This window comes from Schistocerca cancellata, chromosome 5 (genome assembly GCF_023864275.1).
Source record: "Schistocerca cancellata isolate TAMUIC-IGC-003103 chromosome 5, iqSchCanc2.1, whole genome shotgun sequence".
NCBI lineage: Eukaryota > Metazoa > Arthropoda > Insecta > Orthoptera > Acrididae > Schistocerca > Schistocerca cancellata.
In genome coordinates, this window is record NC_064630.1 from 365302425 (window position 1) to 365325879 (window position 23455).

At 42.1% G+C, this 23455-nt stretch overlaps 1 protein-coding gene across 1 annotated transcript in view; it reads left to right on the top strand.

Annotated features, from left to right (window-relative positions):
• Positions 1-23455, top strand: part of LOC126188539 (facilitated trehalose transporter Tret1-2 homolog) — a 44669-nt gene that overhangs the window by 11674 nt on the left and 9540 nt on the right. The window contains exon 2 of the mRNA XM_049930139.1: positions 18054-18370. Coding sequence (XP_049786096.1) covers positions 18054-18370 — 317 coding nt within the window. The remainder of the gene's footprint in view (positions 1-18053; positions 18371-23455) is intronic.

A 23455-nucleotide genomic window follows, 5' to 3' on the forward strand; every position in this document is an offset into this window, starting at 1 on the left:
ACCAACAGCTCTGCACATACAACTTGTTATTTAGCGACTACGCTATCCAATAAATTGTTGACAAATAATGTTAAAAGTAAATTAGACAGTTTTCATTTCTAACTACACATAATATCGGAAATTTTATTACAAGCAAAACATAAAAGAGAACAGGTTGAGTGAGGAAGGTGGTATCCCACACACAGCAGTGTCTTCAGTGAGTTACATCAGTTTCCGGTTCAATAATCACAGCCACACGTATGAAACTGTCTATGTGGTTCCGTTGAACGTATAGAGAAAAACAGGCTTGAGCGAATGATGGAGGAAATCGTTGATCGGCCCAAATGTGTCGTCGAAAACCACGACGTACTTCAACAAACGTGTATATATATATATATATATATATGAATCGAGTTGCATCTTGATGGTAACAAAAATGTCGCCCTACTATGACAATACTCAGCAATCATATACAGAGTGGTTTCACTGTCGCTACCTTTGTTGTTTTAAGCAACCCTAAATTCTGTGTGTTGTCTTCAAAAACCACGCGCGTTATTTTCATTTTCTCTCGCTATTACTCTTATAGAAAACATGAACAATGTTGTGGTCTTCAGTCCTGAGACTGGTTTGATGCAGCTCTCCATGCTACTCTATCCTGTGCAAGTTTCTTCATCTCCCAGTACCTACTGCAACCTACATCCTTCTGAATCTGCTTAGTGTATTGATCTCTTGGTCTCCCTCTACGATTTTTACCCTCCACGCTGCCCTCCAATGCTAAATTTGTGATCCCTCGATGCCTCAGAACATGTCCTACCAACCGATCCCTTCTTCTAGTCAAGTTGTGCCACAAACTTCTCTTCTCCCCAATCCTATTCAACACTTCCTCATTAGTTACGTGATCTACCCACCTTATCTTCAGCATTCTTCTGTAGCACCACATTTCGAAAGCTTCTATTCTCTTCTTGTCCAAACTAGTTATCGTCCATGTCTCACTTCCATACATGGCTACACTCCATACAAATACTTTCAGAAACGACTTCCTGACACCTAAATCTATATTCGATGTTAACAAATTTCTCTTCTTCAGAAACGCTTTCCTTGCCATTGCCAGTCTACATTTTATATCCTCTCTACTTCGACCATCATCGGTTATTTTACTCCCTAAATAGCAAAACTCCTTTACTACTTTAACTGTCTCATTTCCTAATCTAATTCCCTCAGCATCACCCGACTTAATTCGACTACATTCCATTATCCTCGTTTTGCTTTTGTTGATTTTCATCTTATATCCTCCTTTCAAGACACTGTCCATTCCGTTCAACTGCTCCTCCATATCCTTTGCTGTCTCTGACAGAATTACAATGTCATCGGCGAACCTCAACGTTTTTACTTCTTCTCCATGAATTTTAATACCCACTCCGAATTTTTCTTTTGTTTCCTTTACTGCTTGCTCAATATACAGATTGAATAACATAGGGGAGAGGCTACAACCCTGTCTCACTCCTTTCCCAACCACTGCTTCCCTTTCATGCCCCTCGATTCTTATAACTGCCATCTGGTTTCTGTACAAATTGTAAATAACCTTTCGCTCCCTGTATTTTACCCCTGCCACCTTCAGAATTTGAAAGAGAGTATTCCAGTCAACATTGTCAAAAGCTTTCTCTAAGTCTACAAATGCTAGAAACGTAGGTTTGCCTTTTCTTAATCTTTCTTCCAAGATAAGTCGTAAGGTCAGTATTGCCTCACGTGTTCCAACATTTCTACGGAATCCAAACTGATCTTCCCCGAGGTCGGCTTCTACCAGTTTTTCCATTCGTCTGTAAAGAATTCGTGTTAGTATTTTGCAGCTGTGACTTATTAAACTGATAGTTCGGTAACTTTCACATCTGTCAACACCTGCTTTCTTTGGGATTGGAATTATTATATTCTTCTTAAAGTCTAAGGGTATTTCGCCTGTCTCATACATCGTGCTCACCAGATGGTAGAGTTTTGTCAGGACTGGCTCTCCCGAGGCCATCAGTAGTTCTAATGGAATGTTGTCTACTCCCGGGGCCTTGTTTCGACTCAGGTCTTTCAGTGCTCTGTCAAACTCTTCACGCAGTATCTTATCTCCCATTTCATCTTCACCTACATCCTCTTCCATTTCCATAATATTGTGCTCAAGTACATCGCCCTTGTATAAACCCTCTATATACTCCTTCCACCTTTCTGCTTTCCCTTCTTTGCTTAGAACTGGGTTGCCATCTGAGCTCTTGATATTCATACAAGTGGTTCTCTTCTCTCCAAAGGTCTCTTTAATTTTCCTGTAGGCAGTATCTATCTTACCCCTAGTGAGACAAGCCTCTACATCCTTACATTTGTCCTCTAGCCATCCCTGCTTAGCCATTTTGCACTTCCTGTCGATTTCATTTTTGAGACGTTTGTATTCCTTTTTGCCTGCTTCATTTACTGCATTTTTATATTTTCTCCTTTCATCAATTAAATTCAATATTTCTTCTGTTACCCAAGGATTTCTATTAGCCCTCGTCTTTTTACCTACTTGATCCTCTGCTGCCTTCACTACTTCATCCCTCAGAGCTACCCATTCTTCTTCTACTGTATTTCTTTCCCCCATTCCTGTCAATTGTTCCCTAATGCTCTCCCTGAAACTCTCTACAACCTCTGGATCTTTCACTTTATCCAGGTCCCATCTCTTTAAATTCCCACCTTTTTGCATTTTCTTCAGTTTCAATCTGCAGTTCATAACCAATAGATTGTGGTCAGAATCTACATCTGCCCCAGGAAATGTCTTACAATTTAAGACCTGGTTCCTAAATCTCTGTCTTACCATTATATAATCTATCTGAAACCTGTCAGTATCTCCAGGCTTCTTCCATGTATACAGCCTCCTTTCATGATTCTTGAACCAAGTGTTAGCTATGATTAAGTTATGCTCTGTGCAAAATTCTACAAGGCGGCTTCCTCTTTCATTCCTTCCCCCCAATCCATATTCACCTACTATGTTTCCTTCTCTCCCTTTTCCTACTGACGAATTCCAGTCACCCATGACTATTAAATTTTCGTCTCCCTTCACTACCTGAATAATTTCTTTTATCTCGTCATACATTTCATCTATTTCTTCATCATCTGCAGAGCTAGTTGGCATATAAACTTGTACTACTGTAGTAGGCATGGGCTTTGTGTCTATCTTGGCCACAATAATGCGTTCACTATGCTGTTTGTAGTAGCTAACCCGCACTCCTATTTTTTTATTCATTATTAAACCTACTCCTGCATTACCCCTATTTGATTTTGTATTTATAACCCTGTAATCTCCTGACCAAAAGTCTTGTTCCTCCTGCCACCGAACTTCACTAATTCCCACTATATCTAACTTTAACCTATGCATCTCCCTTTTTAAATTTTCTAACCTACCTGCCCGATTAAGTGATCTGACATTCCACGCTCCGATCCGTAGAACGCCAGTTTTCTTTCTCCCGATAACGACGTCCTCTTGAGTAGTCCCCGCCCGGAGATCCGAATGGGGGACTATTTTACCTCCGGAATATTTTACCCAAGAGGACGCCATCATCATTTAATCATACAGTAGAGCTGCATGTCCTCGGGAAAAATTACGGCTGTAGTTTCCCCTTGCTTTCAGCCATTCGCAGTACCAGCACAGCAAGGCCGTTTTGGTTAATGTTACAAGGCCAGATCAGTCAATCATCCAGACTGTTGCCCCTGCAACTACTGAAAAGGCTGCTGCCCCTCTTCAGGAACCACATGTTTGTCTGGCCTCTCAACAGATACCCCTCCGTTGTGGTTGCACCTACGGTACGGCCATCTGTATCGCTGAGGCACGCAAGCCTCCCCACCAACGGCAAGGTCCATGGTTCAAGGGGGGGACATGAACAATATCTTTTTTTTATTCATTATTAAACCTACTCCTGCATTACCCCTATTTGATTTTGTATTTATAACCCTGTAATCTCCTGACCAAAAGTCTTGTTCCTCCTGCCACCGAACTTCACTAATTCCAACTATATCTAACTTTAACCCTCCGTTGTGGTTGCAATATCTTTTTAGTAAACTTAATATAGCTCCGTTTTGTATTGGAATACTTTTCACTGGCGGCCGCGGTTTCGATTTATTCAAGAAAACGTACAAAATTACCTTGAAACGCACGTCTACCCCTACTCTGACTCCTCACCAGTCATGATTTCTAGTATGTAGTTCGTGGTACTTCCTCCCACCACTAAACGAAAGATTCCAACTACGCGAACTATTCCCGATATTCGCCTTTTTTTCGAATTGCGCTGTTAAGGCACCGGCACAGTCGGTTATTTCGTTAACAGTGTTAATTTAAACGTGCCTGTCAGGATATGAAAGAAAAACGACTTTTGTAAACGTTACGCTAAAACTAATGACGTTTACAATTCGATCCAAACTTAACTCCTACAAGAACAGTTGTTTCGCAGTCAGAAGGCCTGGCAAATACAGCGACGTAAATGTCTGTTTTATGCTGTTAAAATTCACGAAATTGTTTGGTAAAATTTGCACAAACGTCGGTTTTACTATTTGTAAGTGCTTGCCTAAGCAGGTGGCGTAATAAGGTCACTCAACTTAGGCCAAAGGAGATGAAATGCTGGAAATAATTCGTGCAGTCGCAAATTTTTGTTCAGTGGTAGGACGGAGTACCGCAAACAACATACTAGAAACGCTGACCGGTCGGGGCTGAGTGTGGGAGTGGGGTTGCGTTTGAAGGTCACTTTTGTATGTTTCTCTTAAATAACTCAAAAGCTATGGCCTCTATCCAAAACCCACCCCAGAACAAAATTTAAATTTCCTGCAAAAAGGTTCTGTTCCTTTTTCTTTAGGATTAATAGTTTGCGTTTAGTGACCGCGAGAACATGAAAATCTAGTCAAGTAGGTCTAAATGTAGATGTTTTAATGATTGCCACCCCAAACCGTGTACCATATCTGTGACGCTCACTTCCTATTTAGCGATAATAAAAATGAACTGCCCATCTCTGAACTTTCTCTACGTCCTCCGTCAAACCTGTCTGGTAATGTTCTCATACCGCGCAGCAATCTACAGAAACGGCCGGACAAGCGCAATATATGCAGTGTCCTCAGTAGACTTGTTGCGGCCTCTAAGTGTTATGCTAATAAAACGCTGTCTTTTGTTCACCTTTCCTACAAACTTCTCTATGTGATGGTTTCAATTTAAGTTGGTAATCGTAGCACCGTATATTTAGTTGAATCGACAAGCTTTAAATTTCTGTCATTGGTCGTGTAGTCGAACAGAGCTCTTTGTTATTTTCAGCCATAATGGCTATGTTCGTGCACCGTGACTGTGTGGGATAATTATTTATTTCAAGTTTCTGCTACCAGTCACTTTTTATTTTATGCTTAATCTAACATAATGCAACGCGTTTCGAACATGTTCTGTTCATCTTCAGTCGTTTATACATACATACATATAGAGAAAGATTACTTAAAAATAAACAGTCTTAAACTAGATTAATCTAGAACTCTTTGTCCATTGTTTTTTACTGTAACTGCTGGTGTGGCATTTGGGGGGAAGGAGGGGGCAGTGTATGGCTAGAAATCAAAATCAGTGATGTCTTCTGCTCGTTTTCTTCCTTGTGGTTGACTGTGTATATCACAGCCTGTACAGGATGCAGATAGAATTGCATCAGTTATGTGTTACGAAAATAGTGTAAAAGGCTTTTATATGACAGTTGATCACTTACAATTTCGTCATCTTGCTGCTTCACTTGCATCACTGATGTAATGGCGGAGCTATTGTTTGTCACTGATTGCCAACGTAATTCACTGCAAAAATTGCTTCGATGTCATACGCACAACACAAGATGGAGGACTGTAGCATTTGAGTCTGTATCGATTATCGAGGTTTTGTATCGATATTCTTGGTACTGACAGATTTGTAGTCAATTATTTACATTGACGTATCTTGAATCTGTTGAGATAGAACTGGCTTAAGACTGTTAAAGAATTTTGAGTTTTTGAATTCGGTTATTTCATTAAGAATGTTATCTCCATGCTTTGTGTTACGTGTGAAAATTTCCATGTCTTCCATGATCTCCATTCTTCTACTTTTTCCTGTTTTGTGCAAAATTTCGAGGTTGTCTTCGATTTTCAAAGGGTGGCCTGTGTCTTTAATGTGAGTTGCTACTGCTGATTTGTTACATTTATCAAGCCTGTAGCAGTCTAAATGTTCTTTGAATCGGGTTCTGAAATTTCTGCCTGTTTGGCCGATATAATGTTTATTACATTGGCTGCAGGTAATTTTTGTAAATGTCAGATGCATCAAGACTTGTATCTGGTGGTTTTATATTGTGAATAAGCTTCCTACTTAGGTTGTTGTTGGTGCTGAAGTAGATTTTTACTTCCTTGTAAGATTTCTCTATATGTTTGTATATATGTATAAACACCTGATGATCAACAGAACATGTTCGAAACGCGTTGCATTATGTTAGATTAAGCATAAAATAAAAAGTGACTGCTAGCAGAAACTTCAAATACATAATTAAAAAAGAGTTCTTTGTGTTCATGTCGAGGCCTCTCACTTTTTATCCTCTAAAGTGAACTGCCACTTTACTAGCCAGACAGATATCTTGTATAAATCATTTTGCAGTTCGTTTCGATCCTTTGGTTACTTTAACAGGCGTTAAACGAGAACATCATCTGCAAACAGAGAGGGATGATCATATCGTCTGCTAAATTGTTTATATAGATTAAGAAAAGCAGAGGACCTGTAACACTTCCGTGTGGAACCACAGATGTCTCTTCGCTTTCACTAGATGACTTCCCATCGGTATCCAGGAGCTTGACCTATCTGATAAGAGATAACTAATCCAGTGGCACAACTAAGGCGATTCTACACAGACACGCAATTTGGTCAGTAGTCGCTTGTGAGGAGCGGTGTAAAAATCTGCTGGGAACACAGAAATATGACCCCAGAACGCGTCACGTATCGCCATGTCACTTGCAGGATAGAATCAAATTATTTTAATACGCACTTAGTAATGTCCGCGATTCATTCATTAACTCAACTTATATCTTGCAAGGCGACATGTTTAAAGTATAGCTGCTTTTAAAAGCTGACAAAGTTTGTCTTCTTACGCGGTTTATTGACAAAAACTGTTTCTTTACCAGTTCAAAATACGCTAGAATGCCCTTAGAACGTCGCCTTAATCTGTTCTAAGGTTTCTTGTGACAAAGGCAACTTTCCGTCTAACTGAAAACTTCTAAAACCGCTTCTCAGTTTCCGAGACACTTTATCACCCAGCAATGATTGAAAAGGCTGCACTGGGCAGCTAAAACGTTCGGTGTTACAGGTCTCTTCTAAAAAATATTGGTCTTTCCCAGTGTCTAAACATTATATGATATCGCATTACGTTGTGATCGATGAAACGCGATAAAAAAGTCGTTCTGATTTCCTCTTATCGTTGACAGCTGGTGAAGTGGAGGTACAGTTGCATATAAAAATAAGTCTGGAGCTACGATAGACTAGTACCATGTTTGGGATTCAAGTATCACGCGTTCCTCTACAGTGGCCGGCTGCGTTTGCAGGTAGAGAACGCCAAGCATACTATCGCGCGCTGCGTACAAAGATGATCTCAAAAGACCAAGAATGTTCTCCTAAACACCTATCAATTTCGGTTCAAGTCATCTAATCTTTTACTGTCGTTATTGTTGCTGTTGTTGTGTGTATTACGGTCGTTGATAATATTATTACTGTCCCATAATTTGTGCCTCGCATTGCTCAAGTGAAAATTTATGTCAGTAACAGTTTTAAGCGAAGTTGGCTGTATACACTAGCAGTATTAATTCAGCATGATTATTGCAGTTAAACTGGAATATCTCTCTCAAGTAAACTGCTCTAGTAATAGGAATTCAAGACAGGTCAGAAACTGTATGCAGTAATGGGAATCGATTCCAATACTTATAGTTTAAGGTCGACTCGCTTAGCTTTAAAATCTGCATTCGTAAAAATATACATTCCTATCTCATTAGTATTGGATAGTAGATTTTAGGCATATGCTGTCTGCGCACCGAAACAGACACTCGTAACTAAAATGAAATATTTTAAGATGTTCCCCTAGTAAATACAAGAAAGTCATTCGACCATGGCTATAACAGATAACATCTTCGCTCTGTCTCTTTAGTATAACTCGTAGGCGTATATTTGTATTAACCCGACGTGGCTTTACATCAAAATTATCATTGGTTGGTTGATTTGGTGGAAGAGACCAAACAGAGAGGTCATCGATCTCATCGGATTAAGGAAGAAAGTCGGCCGTGCCGTTTCAAAGGAACCATCCCGGCATTTGCCTGAACCGATTTAGGGGAATCACGGGAAACCAAAATTAGGATGCCCGGACGCGGGATTTTATTAAGCATAAATGTATACAGGGTGAACCGGAACTCCACTGACAAACTGTCAGAGATGGTAGTATGGGCCGAAACAAGAAAAAAAGTCTAGCAAACATGGGCTCTAAAATGCTACCTTATGAGCTATGGCCATTTATTCATCTTTACTACTCTGAGGCACATCTATTCTACTGAATCTTTACTTTTTCTATTTTGAGATGTGATATTGACAAAAAGAAAGAAAAAACTGTACAGTAAAAATTGTGCTCCAAACCCCATACATTAAGAGCTATGGGCACCGTGAAACACGTCTCTTTTTACTGAACAACCGTTCATACATTTTTAGGCACGCATTTTAGAAGCTATGTTTAATAGACGTTATTTCCTTGTGTTGGTCTATAGTAGCAACTCTGAGAGTCTGTCGGTGCTGTTCTTGTTCATCTCGTGTGCTTCCCGTGTGGTGCTCCTATGTTAGTTCTTAGTGCAGTGTATTATCTGCTGCACTCGTGTTTTATGATCCTGTAAGGAAGTTTTATGTTCAATAAAATAAAATCTGTGACAAGAATTCTTTTACATTTATTGAGTATCCCTCAAACAGGTAGCTTTCTCGGTTGCTACTGATCTTAGTTGCTCGGCCACACCGAAGACTCTTTTTTCCCTTCATCACTTATCTGTGCTTGGCCATATGTTTAGTTGTTTTTGAAAAAATTCTTTTGGATATTAGGCAGCCTCAAAAAACGGGGTCAAAATTTTCATCAGAGCTGCCATGCAGTCATGTGACCAGCATGTTCCCTAAGAACGTTAGTCAACCACGTGGGAACAAAGGACGAGAAGGAGGTTAGTGTTTAACGTCCCGTCGACAACGAGGTCATTAGAGACGGATCACAAGCTCTGATTAGGGAAGGATGGAGTGCCCTTTCGAAGAAACCATGCCGCCATTTGCCTTAAGCTGTTAAGGGAAATCACGGGAAAAAGTAAATCAGGATGGCGGGCCCCGGATTTGAACCATCGTCCTTCCGTATGCGTGTCCAATGTGCTAACCACTGTGCTACCTCGCTCGGTGTGGGAACAATGGCATGGAAACTTAGTGCTGTTTGCTCGAAAGCTTCGATGAATCCATCATCTGCAACTAGAAAAAGGGTGAGCCCAGTATGTCCTCAAGATCCTCTTTCAACTACATAAACAAGAGCTCTCAATAGAACTGCCGTCTGCCAATGAAATTTTACTCAATGAAGAAGCTGCCTCTGGGTCCATGCTGCTGATTCGCTGTTGGCTGCCAACCACCTGTTATATTAGTACAGTCTTTCCGCAATACGTCCAACTACGCCCGACATATATCCTAACATTGTACTATTATCCAATGACGTTCCGGAATAGCGAAGTCGTTTCTCACGTGAGACCCGCAATAGGACGCTGTATATAGGCTTGCAATCTTCAGAATCCATCAGTTTTGCTTCCTAAAAAGCACCGCTCTAAAGACATTCGAAACATTCATGACGTTTTCGAGTTTTAAAATGACGTGTTCTAATACTCTAAAAGATTTGAGACTAGCATACTAACCGTACTGTTATAATAAACAGTTCTTCTGTGTCTACTTTACTTTCAACTAAAATGACAATATCATCCGCCAACCTTAGTATCGGTATCTTTCATCTTTGCACTTCCAGACCTGTTCTTATCTTTCATTTCTAGCGTCCATTCCTCCTTCAACAAATATTTTAAGCAACGATAGTGATAAGCTGCCTTCCACGCTTTTTAAGATGAGGTCCACTTAATCGATTCTGAACAACTATTATTTTCCTTTTGGCTTAGCGCTGTACAGTGCTCATTCTTCCACTTCTCCACTCCGTCAAGTTCCTCTTGATCTTCTGTATTTGACTTTAGCGTTCATAAAGAGTTCTTTGTGGCTTGCTCTTCAGGGTTCATTTACTTTTAGTGGAGGTCATCGGTCCTGGGAGAGCAGAGTTTGAGCAGTACTGAGCACTGTATAAACCCTAGTCATGTCCTGATCCATTCGCATTCTCTTCGGGCGCTTCACAATTGTTTCCCTCTTTCAGGCTTTAGGTGTTACGGCCTAAGACATACCTGGGAAATGTACGAAACAGTATTGGCAATGCTTCGTCAGCTGAGTATCCACTGTATTCTTTCCCGGAGGTCTAGGGAAATCGAGTAACTCTGAGGGTTTCCTGGCTGCCATGATATCAGATGTCACAGTGGTACTATGGGACTCGTACTTTTAGTTTCCAAAAGCAGTTGCGAGAGTCTCTTGATTCAGTTAATACCAGATCCAGTGACTTCTTCCTGCTGCCACAAAGGTAATGAAACCGAAAAGTAATTTCTAATTGAAAATTTCTGAAGTGGTTTGCGCTAGATAGATACTGATTATTTCAATCGTAGCATTATATTTCTACGGGATGATAAATATGCCAATATAATCGAATCGAGAATACTCATCAAATGTATTAGTACTTAAAAAAATTATATATCGTTAATTTTGAGTCCAAGTTGCACAATTTTTACAGTATGACTACTCTGTATAAATTCGATTAAAAATGAACGATACATAATCGTCTAATCATGGCTCTTAGTAGAGAGACTCAGAGTGTAGCTTTGGGCTGGGAGAGTGTGGTACAGTTGTGTGTCTGGCTGTTTTGAGGTGGAAATTTGAATTCATAGGTGGACTGGACAAGCAGAGATTGTCGACAGATACAGATTCTTCGCACATAAGAGGACAGCTGTGATGAAAGGGAGCCGATGTACACTTCCAGGAAGTAATCTACGAGCTATGACTGGGCAATCGGTGACACTCAAAACGTGATGAATAACGTTGCTACTCGGAAAGTCTGTGAGCCGCTGATTCAAACAGGACGCATTATCATGTTCCTGAAACTACTGTAGTATGATTCTACCATTGTGGCATACGCAGTTTTGGATCTTTAAACAGAATATGAGAAATCGACACACCTGCCAGGTTTCCTAAAGGAACAGGAATCATGTCAGATACCCTCGGATTATTTCTTCTCGACAGTTTGTGTTCAGGGTAGCCAGACCATTTTTACGACTCCCATGTGATAGTTATGGTAGCGATCAGATACTGATAGCCAAGAAGAAAAAAAATGGTGGTAAGGACTATAGGAACAAACTCCTGAGGTCATCGGTCCCTAGGCTTACACACTAATTAAACTAACTTAAACTAACTTACGCTAAGGACAACATACACACTCATGCCCGAGGGAGGACTCGAACCTCCAACGGGGGGAGCCGCACGAACCGTGACAAGACGCCCTGAGACCGCACAGCTACCCCGCGCGGCGAGTCAGTTGTATCAATATTGGGTTTGGCATCAGTAAAATGAATTAGTTCATAACTTTAGCGGAACTTTCTGACTTTATGTTTCTCAGTGGTTTGCTATTTACAGATCAATCAGTTTTCGTAAGTAAGCTTTCGCACATGCAAAATTCTTCGTTTTTACTGCACATATTGGAAAGTAAGTGATACGCCCTCGCATTATCAAACCTAGTATGTTGTTGCGGTAATTACGATCTTGGACAAATTTTTGGGAGAACAGTGCTCAAATCCTCGTCCGTGAATACTGATTGAGGCTACCCTTGACTTTTCTAAATCGCCTCGCTTGGGAAGTGGGGTGGCTTCCCCCACAGGACAACGGCTTGTAGTCTTCTCTGTGCTCGTCGAACTTAACTGTTCTGTTGCTATCAACAATGACCTACATTCCTTACTGCAATGAAGATGATTCTTAAAATAGAAATGGCCCATGAGTATAAATGCAATATATAATTTTCCTCTTAGAAATCACAAGCCATCCTCAATTTAGATACAACAATAAAATCGATCGAATTCTGCAGCTCCAATCATGGTTTTCAGAAAGCTCTTCTTTGTAACGAAGCAAACTGCATAGCTGTAATTACACTCACATATACTCCTCCCTGCTCGCTGTTAGCTGACTATAAGGAACAAAAAGGTCTACGACGCGGACACATGCTCATTTTGACCGGACATGAAATGAAGAAAAGGAGGAGGAAAACATTTATAATATATTTCATTTGATTTTTTATATTTACTCTACCCGGTAACATTAAGGACTTTACACCGTCTCTGACAATGGATGAATATTTTAAGGCATGAAATCTTTATTGCATTGAAGTTTCATTAATAGTCTAGTGATTACAATAACTTAAATTGTGATAATGGTAAAAAGATGAGAGAAAGGATGATCTGAACCAAATTTAATTATATTGAAGTTTATTTGTTTCAATAATATTTATTGAACAGGAACTAATGATATTAATAGAATTACTATTAATACTGCCATTAATAACGACATAAATAACAATTTTTGTTATTATTATTATTATAGTGACAGTGAAAATCATAAGAAAGAGTGCAAAAGTTTTATTATGGCATATACCTTGATAAGAAAGCGAAATTTTGGAATTCTTCCATAAAAAGACATTGTAATACGGGAAAAAAGTTGTGAATATGCGTAAATACTCACACTTGTCTGCACGTAGCCAGGATAGTTGTGAGTGGATGGTGAAGTATGATCATAATGGGAGGCGGCAAGGGATTCTGTTTGCCACAATACGAACTTCGCAGTATATGGCTGGAAAGGGAACAGAATTTCAAAACATACTGACGCTTTGACTATAGGTAACTGTGTGAGAAGAAAATATATTTTATAGCAAAACAAATGGAGAAACTGAAAGGTGCATAATCAGCATAATTCCCTATTGTAGCAACTTTGGCTCAATCAAAAGTCAACATTGCCTGCCAGAGCGACACATTTGGCAACAATTCGCTTATAGTTAATATAAATGGTTCGGTGGAATCAAGTTTAGTTGTGAAAAAAAAGACCGTCTTATGTCATTGTTGGCTAGGACAAGACGAGGGGTAGTTTCGGCCTCCTAACCGGAAAGAGCTTTCGTCCTGCACGTAGTGTATGGGAGTTGTGTCTAAAGTGTAGTGTGGCTGTTACAGTTTTTTGTATAATATAGTGTCATGTTTCTGTTGCTTGATGATGAGAGAAGGGATTGTGAGAAACCTGGTGCTGGCACATACCCTCTTCCTCTCGAACGGAACCAAGGAGAACGCCGGGCTGAACATCTTCACCGACGGACAGATGACAATCGTCAAAATCAGATGCCGACATTCCATGAGACAGTATGAAGTACGCCATAATTTAATCCAAGCCATTGGAACACGCAGACTGGTGGTCTGCAACTGTACGACACCACCTCCATTCCTCTTGTCGGCCAGATACAGGAGGCGAAACTTTCTTCCACAGCTCATTATTCGAACCAGTTACCTCCGAGTTGAGTGCAGTTTCACTAGCGACAGTGGGTACGGATGCAGCACTGTTTTACTGTAAACAACTGCGACAGTTTAGGTTCAGTGACTGACAGTTCTCATGTACAGGATGGGCAAAATAAAATGGCCCAGAAAATATTTCGACACCTCAAGAAAGGCAACTCAACTTACACCATCTGCCCTGAATGGCGACGATGTAAGTTAGCTTTCCTATGAAAGAGTAGAAATCAGTATGAAGAGCGGTTTAATGCAGGAATATTAACACTGTCTGTTGAGATAGTCGTGACAATGTATAAGCAATGCAGTCAAATAGTATCGCATTTTATATCAGTAGTACAGTATATTACAAGACATCAACGATTCTGTTGGTAGAGAGTGGAGCTTGATATAAAAGCAGTCAGATCTATGCTGTGTTAGGTTATGTGTATATCCCTTTAAGGCAGATAAGAAACAGACAACATTAGCGACACTGAATCTTGTTTACATAAACCACGATTGTGACAATGCCATATTGAAAACAATTGTCACGTGATGGAAAATAAAAAAAATTTGTACTTACAGGGAAATGGGACTCCCTAATCATCAAATTGCCAGAAAGATGAACTGTTCAAGTACAGTGGCTAATAATTTCGTTACATAGGGGCACCATGTGGGCAGAACGGAAAATGCGGGCAAAGCAGAAAATTATCTGAGGCATGGAAAGGGTTCCTTTTGAGCAAATCAATGGCCACAAACGGTTATTCTTCTCAATTCTAGCTGATTTTCAGTTTCCAGTACTGCCATACGTGTATGACAAATTTTGTCACATGACAAACATCCTGCAATCAAGAAACGACTGCAGAAACTCTCATTTAGAATCAAACATAAGCAGGTCACGTTAGAATTTCCTGAAAAACGCACGTTATGGACTTCAGAACAGGTTAAAGTGATAGTCAGTGGTGAGAAAATGTTTAATTAAGATGGGCAGGATGGATTTCAGTATTACTGGCATGACCTGAGAATAGAGTAGCGGGTAAGAACCAGCAGAAATTTTGGTGGTGTAAGCGTTATGATCTGGGCAGCATTCCGCACTAAAGGTAAACCACGAATTTCTTTGATGAACTCTAGAATGAACTCTAATATGTACACTGAGATGCTGCAGACAGTATTAATAATAATGTTTGAGGACCTAGGTAACGGAAGTCTAATGTTTCAACAAGGTAATGCATCTCTGTATGGTTCTCCTAGAACCAAAAAGTGGTTTGATCATAGAGATACGCCTGTCTTGCTCAGACCTGCACGTATCCCGAATTTGAACTCTGGGAAAAACTATTGTGAAATACTTGCAAGGTGTGTTCATTGCAATGGAAGGCAATTTGAGTGCATGTATAAGCGGAAAAGAAAGATACGAGAAAAGAATGGGTGACAATTTCACTGCAAGAACTACAAACACTACCAAAATTAGTGCCGAAGAGGATTGTTGAGATAATTTGGTAGAACGGAGGTTGGACAAAGTACTAACTCTGCAATAGCCTATCAGAACAGTGAGTGTCTTCATATCAAATTTCAAACGGGAAATGCAAACACCTTATTTTGTTACTCTCGTTATGAAAGAAACTTTGTAATTCCGTCATGATTGTTTAACCTCAGCTCGCTCCCAAAGGAGGTTACCCCAGCTTCGGTATACCGCTCGCGGTTTGTCGAACTTCGTTCGAAGTTCATTAATACGATCTTCATTTATACAGATGGCTCTAAGACCAATGACGGTCTCGGGTGTTCTTTTATTGTCGGGGCACACAGTTTCAAATACCGGCTCCATGGTCATTGTTCGGTCTTCACAGATGAGCTGTTTACCCTCCGTCAGGCTGTTCTTTACATCCGCCGCCGCCGACATTCTGCTTATGTCATCTGCTCTGTTTCCCTGAGCGCCATCCAGAGACTCAGTGATCCGTATCCGGTTCACCCGTTCGTGCACCGGATCCAACGCTCTCTTCAGCAGCTGGCGGACGACGATTCTCCGGTTACCTTTATGTGGGTTCCTGGCAATGTCGGTGTCCCTGGGAACGAAGCTGCAGATGCCGCGGCCAAGGCTGCGGTCCTCCAGCCTCGGACAGCTTCTTGTTGTGTGCCTTCATCTGATTTTAGCAGGGTCATTTGTCGGCGCATTTTATCGCTTTGGCATGCCGATTGGTCTACACTTACTGAAAACAAGCTTCGGGCCTTGAAACCTCTCCCCACGGCTTGGACGACCTCTTCACGCCCTTCTCGGCGGGAGGACGTCGTTTTGGCTCGGTTACGGATTGGACACTGCCGGTTCAGCAATCGCCGTCTGCTGACGGCTGCGCCGGCGCCGTTCTGCCCATGTGGGCAATTGCTGACGGTCCGCCACATTTTAACGTCCTGTCCGAATTTTAATACACTGCACATTGATCTTGACCTGCTATGTACTCTGGATGACATTTTAGCGGATGACCCAGGAGCAGCTGCTCGCGTTCTTCATTTTATCCACTTGACAAACCTGTCTAAGAACATTTGATTATGCTGTTTTCTTTTAATCCCTTGCCTGTCAATGTGCCTTTTATAGTGTTGTCCTTTTTAGTTGCTGTTTTAACCTTGTGCCTCACAGTGCATTCATAACTTAGTCTGGGCACTAATGACCACTGTAGTTGTGCGCCCTGAAAACCACAAAAAACCTCCATAGTAATTTAGATACATTGTGAGGTGTCAGGCAAATCCAACAACTTCTATGAAAACCCTGACATGATAGCAAATCCGGTAGTATGTCACATAGTTCCAAATAAATCCTGACATTAAATTAACCAAAGTAATACGATCAACGAGTGAGCAAGTGGAATACCACAAACTAACACAAGAACGCCTAAATTCATGTCATACCTTCCCATCGTGAAACAGACGCAGATCCGAGGGAAGAAACGAGAACAGAAGCCGAGGGCAGAATCGTGTAGGCTAGGAGACCCTACGATAAGGGACGGACACCCACGTCGCCAGATGACCGCCAAAACCGCCCCCCAGCCCATGTTAAAAGATAGAGCCCTCCAGAAGAACAGTATAGATCTTACGATAACACTAAAAGGGCCACACCAGCTGCAAGTTTTAGCGTGAGAATTTTTAGCGTCTCTGTTACGTTGCGAACGTTAAAAACATTGCCCCACCACGAAAAGTATAACGTTTCTCATTGGATAGACAGAATTTTGTAGGCGGAGCTTAAGGTTAACATTGAGACCCTGATTGGTCAGTTGAAAACACAGCCAGATAGCTTTTTTTAAACCAACTTCGGTAAGTTGTAGTAAGGAGAAGTTAGGAGAGAGTTGCTTCCGAGACGGCGAGGTACATGGAGCTGTGCTGCCCGCCGCCCCCTGACTCTGCCTAAAGACCGACAAGGTAATGAACGCACGCGATGCCGCATTTTTGAGCGCATAAGGCTTCACTCAGAACTGCAGAAGTCTCATTTGTTACATCCCCATTTTGCGTAATTCTAGTGTCGATCGTCAATTAAAGCTCATGGTATTCACATTTGCTACGTGAAGTTAAAATCTGAAACGCGATGATTTTTCTGTTATATAATTATTGAGAAGCCACATCAGCCACTGTAATTTACGACAAGTTGGATAAGTAATTAAAGATAATTGAGGGTCACTGTAGACCACTTTGGTAGTTTTCTCTTTTATGAGACTTAACTTAAATCTAGATTATAGATGTGATATGGCACAGGTCATCCTTCGATCCATTGTAAAACTTGGAAACCCATTCAGGGAATATTCGTTCACATTTTTGTTGAACGCAGTTGGTTTTGATCATCCTGCATTAAAATATTTCCTTTTATCAATAGCGCAATTTATAAACAATGTTTTGTGAGTAGAATAAAATTTCCAATGGTAAACGTAACTGCTTTTTCGACGTTATTTTACCAGCTAACTAAAAATAGGAAAGCCTTGAACCCCTTCAACTAAATTTAGTTAGTATTAAGATTCTTTTACAGAGAGTGCAGTGGAGCTGACGCTGAAATCATTAAGTATTTGATTATATCATCGCTAGTCTCACTGAACTCTTCTGAACTCTACATGTGGTCTAGCGTCTCCTTACCAGCAACAGGTCCCAGGTTCAAACTAGTCAATCCCCAAAAAAAACACGCTCAGAGCGTCGTTGCACGGAGACACGACGTAGAACAAACAGACACCACGCAGAATGTTAGAACATGTGTGCTTCAGACAACTTTCGTGGAACTCTGCCATTATACTGATTTCCACTGTTTTAAGGCGAATGAAATATTTTCCCGGCCAGTTTTGCTTTTCCCACCCTACAGAGTGAGACTTACCATCCAGACAATATTTGTGACGCGACATGACAGGGTGGCTGTTACACGTGTGCAGCTACGCTGGCGTTCCTGACGAGCGGGCTCTTCATCGGCTTCAGCTCGCCGATGATCCCGCGGCTGCAGCAGAACACGTCGCACATCGTCATCTCGGCGGACGAGGGCTCGTGGATGGCGTCGGTGGGCATGATCACCACCGTCCCGCCCTCGCTGGTGTCCGCCTGGCTGGTCGACGTGGTCGGCCGGCGACCCATCGTGCTGAGCTGCGCGCTGCCCCTCCTGGGCTCCGCACTCTGGCTGCGCTTCGCCTCCTCCTTCTGGGAGCTGCTCACCGCCGTCATCATCGCCAACCTCGCCATCGGCTTCATCATGCCGGTGCGTGCACCACCTGGTCACCATCCGAAACATTACTTCACAAGCGGGGGGTGGAAAGTGCCCCCATTTTAAACAAAATGTACCTTACAGTGTTTGATGAAAATCATCCAGACATCTATTCTGGCCATTGGTATCGATTGTGTCTACCTTTATGGCGGCTTGTGGTCTGCTAGGGATACTTGCAATGAGTTGTCTGACTGTCTGCGGAAGAATGGCAGCCCATTCGTCCTCAAAAGTCGAAAGTGGAAAAGGCATTGATGGATCCTGGAAACTGGAGCGAAGCTGACATTCTAGCTCAACCCAAAGGTGTTCTGTTGGTTTCATGTCGGGACTCTGGGCCCCCAGTCCATTGCAGGAACGTTACTGTCCACAAAACGTTGCCTCCGACATGATGACTCATGACATGGTGCACTCCCAACTGTTCCTTTACTGGAAGCAGAACAAAATAGCGGAAAATGTGTTCGTATCCTTCCACATTCAGCGTTTTGTTAAGTGCAATAAGGAGACCACAGCCTATCAGGAAAATCACCTCGTTAACACCAGCTCGTCTGTACTCGCTATTGGCACAAAAAAATGTTCAAATGTGCGTGATATGTTATGGGACTTAGCTGCTAAGGTCATCAGTCCCTAAGCTTACACACTACTTAACCTAAATTATCCTAAGGACAAACACACACACCCATGCCCGAGGGAGGACTCGAGCCCCCGCCGGGACCAGCCGCACAGTCCATGACTGCAGCGCCTCAGACAGCTCGGCTAACCCCGCGCGGCACACTATTGGCACATGATGGTGGGTAACAACCCGCACGTATTCGTCAAAACCTGAACCATTCCATCGCACTGCCACAGGATATATCATTATTCATCGCTCCAAATCACTCGTTTCCAGTCATCTTCTGTCCAGTGGCGACTCTCTTACGACCAAAGCGTCTCTTTGCATTTACTACAGAAATATTTGGCTTACGAAAGATTTCCCGACTGCTGTTCACCATTCTTTGTAACAGCATACGCACAGATGCTCTAAAGGACTGTCGGTAGCAGTTTAGAACTCAAGAGTGATTCCTTCCGCTGATTTCATGTGATTTTTTTCCACCAGCCTCCGCAATGCCCGACTGTCTGGTCAGTCAGTACATGAGTTCCGCCTAGTCGTGACTTAGGTGTAATTGTTTCTTCGCGTTTTACTGCAAACTCTTTGCTTTCTATGTTTTGTGGGGAGGTACCATGGAACAAAACAAGAAAAAAATGTCCAGTAAACATGGGTTCTGACTGCAGGCGTCAAGAGCTATGAGCACGAGTTCATCTTCGCTACGATGAAATACACTCCTGGAAATGGAAAAAAGAACACATTGACACCGGTGTGTCAGACTCACCATACTTGCTCCGGACACTGCGAGAGGGCTGTACAAGCAATGATCACACGCACGGCACAGCGGACACACCAGGAACCGCGGTGTTGGCCGTCGAATGGCGCTAGCTGCGCAGCATTTGTGCACCGCCGCCGTCAGTGTCAGCCAGTTTGCCGTGGCATACGGAGCTCCATCGCAGTCTTTAACACTGGTAGCATGCCGCGACAGCGTGGACGTGAACCGTATGTGCAGTTGACGGACTTTGAGCGAGGGCGTATAGTGGGCATGCGGGAGGCCGGGTGGACGTACCGCCGAATTGCTCAACACGTGGGGCGTGAGGTCTCCACAGTACATCGATGTTGTCGCCAGTGGTCGGCGGAAGGTGCACGTGCCCGTCGACCTGGGACCGGACCGCAGCGACGCACGGATGCACGCCAAGACCGTAGGATCCTACGCAGTGCCGTAGGGGACCGCACCGCCACTTCCCAGCAAATTAGGGACACTGTTGCTCCTGGGGTATCGGCGAGGACCATTCGCAACCGTCTCCATGAAGCTGGGCTACGGTCCCGCACACCGTTAGGCCGTCTCCCGCTCTCGCCCCAACATCGTGCAGCCCACCTCCAGTGGTGTCGCGACAGGCGTGAATGGAGGGACGAATGGAGCCGTGTCGTCTTCAGCGATGAGAGTCGCTTCTGCCTTGGTGCCAATGATGGTCGTATGCGTGTTTGGCGCCGTGCAGGTGAGCGCCACAATCAGGACTGCATACGACCGAGGCACACAGGGCCAACACCCGGCATCATGGTGTGGGGAGCGATCTCCTACACTGGCCGTACACCACTGGTGATCGTCGAGGGGACACTGAATAGTGCACGGTACATCCAAACCGTCATCGAACCCATCGTTCTACCATTCCTAGACCGGCAAGGGAACTTGCTGTTCCAACAGGACAATGCACGTCCGCATGTATCCCGTGCCACCCAACGTGCTCTAGAAGGTGTAAGTCAACTACCCTGGCCAGCAAGATCTCCGGATCTGTCCCCCATTGAGCATGTTTGGGACTGGATGAAGCGTCGTCTCACGCGGTCTGCACGTCCAGCACGAACGCTGGTCCAACTGAGGCGCCAGGTGGAAATGGCATGGCAAGCCGTTCCACAGGACTACATCCAGCATCTCTACGATCGTCTCCATGGGAGAATAGCAGCCTGCATTGCTGCGAAAGGTGGATATACACTGTACTAGTGCCGACATTGTGCATGCTCTGTTGCCTGTGTCTATGTGCCTGTGGTTCTGTCAGTGTGATCATGTGATGTATCTGACCCCAGGAATGTGTCAATAAAGTTTCCCCTTCCTGGGACAATGGATTCACGGTGTTCTTATTTCAATTTCCAGGAGTGTACATATCTTCTACCGAACAAATGCTCACAGTTCTTAAGGGATGCATTTTGAGCCTATGTTCGCTGGAAAATTTTTTCTTGTTTTGGCCGCTGTTACCTCTTCCCAAAATATGGTAATCAAAAATCTTGAGAGATTTGTTCCACGGTAACTAAGATGAAGAAGTGCTCACAGCTCTTAAGAACCAAAGTTTACTATACTTTTAAGCTTCCAGTGATCTTTCCTGTCATATCCCTGTCACTCCTCCTGAGACACCCACTACACATAGATACTAATAGTAAACAGTTTCCACCAGGAGTGGAAGTCCGTCTCAAGGCCTGATGATGTTTCACATTGAATGAAATTATATTATCATCAACATCTGCTTCCAAGGATTAGGTGTTACGGTCACCTGTTCCGGTGTCTATCATCCGTCCATCTCTTACGATGTCTACGTGCTTCTCTCTTTCCAGTCGGCCGCTAAATAACTATTTTTGACATTCTATTTTCTATCGTTCTATCAATATGATCCTTTCATTTCATTGTATTCTCATCTAAGTTGTCATTAACTAAAAATATTTTAAAAGCTCATATTTGTGCCATACATTTTATTATAGCCCCTTACATATATCATGAACTTCGTCGCTACTGCATGCTTATGTGATTTTTCTGTTTTTGTTGTTGTTGTCCATGATTCGGAACCATGGACAGGAATAAGCTATAGCCACAACTTCATAGAGTCTCATTTTCGTTTCATTTCTTGTTTGTTTCTCAACGCTCTTCCAAAAGTTCCGCAGATAGTTTTAAATTTATTAATTATGTCTTTGTCATAGTTAAAAGTAATATGACAACCTACGTAACAAGTGGTATAGATCTACTTGTTTTAAAATTTTCTCATTTATTATTATTTTCAGTCTGTCTGGATTCCTTTGAAAGTCATTTCCTCTGTCTTACTTGCAAATTTAGTCAAGTTGTAATATGTTGCGTATTGGCTCAATACATTTACTGCTTTTTTGTAAATTATCTTCTATTTTCTGTATAATTACATAGTCATCAGCAAATAATAGTTTAATAACATGCTAGATCCTATTTTAATTCCTATGTGTATTTTAAATTTCTATTTCATAACTAAGTAAATTAAATGTAGTGTGTCATAAGCTACAAGCCTTGCCGAACACCTTGCTTTATTAAAATATCGTCCGACATTTTAGATCTTCTACTTTCATCTGTTTTTTATTTACGTATAGATTTTTAATGTCCATGAGATGCTTAGGAAAACCTTTTGTGTCTAATACTTTCCACAAATTGGGTCTTTTTACCTTATCAAAGGCTTGCTCGTAATCAATAAATGCTATATACGTTTCAGAGTCCAGTTTCCTACGTTTTTCGATGATCTGTCTTATAATAAACATATCATTACACGTACGTCCCTTTTTGAAACCCGATTCTTCTTCTTGGAATTACGTGTCAGCGAATGTTTGCAATATTTGGTTAGGAATTTCACTGTAAATTTATACCTTGCATTTGGTAAACCTATTCCTCTAGGAGTGTCTTTCCCTTTGCCTTTTTTTACATACAGAAATAACTTTAGCTGTCTTCCATTCTTCAGGTACGGCATAATTATTCCAACACGTACTTCAATAACAGAGAAAGCAAAATTTTATCAACCAAACAAAAGCCACACAAACTATAAAAATGGATGTGTGTGTGTGTGTGTGTGTTTTCTACATCTCCACCTTAACCACCTGAAGGATTTCAACCAAACGTGGAACACATATCACATATCCCTTACTGTCAGGCAACGATTCATGTGCAGTTAAAGACGACTTATCTATCAGAGATCAGGAGATATGACGTCATGAACAATGAGATGCGTGAAAATCTGCCGCATCATGCATGAGACGTAAAGTAGTAAAGGAGGTTTGCTATTTGGGGAGCAAAATAACTGGTGATGGTCGAAGTAGAGAGGATATAAAATGTAGACTGGCAATGGCAAGGAAAGCGTTTCTGAAGAAGAGAAATTTGTTAACATCGAGTTTAGATTTAAATGTCAGGAAGTCGTTTCTGAAAGTATTTGTATGGAGTGTAGCCCTGTATGGAAGTGAAACGTGGACGATGAATAGTTTAGACAAGAAAAGAATAGAAGCTTTCGAAATCTGGTGCTACAGAGGAATGCTGAAGATTAGATGGGTAGATCACATAACTCATGAGGAGGTATTGAATAGAATTGGAGAGAAGAGAAATTTGTGGCACAACTTGACTAGAAGAAGGGATCGGTTGGTAGGGCATATTCTGAGGTATCAAGGGATCACCAATTTAGTGTTGGAGGGCAGCGTGGACGGTAAAAATCGTAGGGGGAGACCAAGTG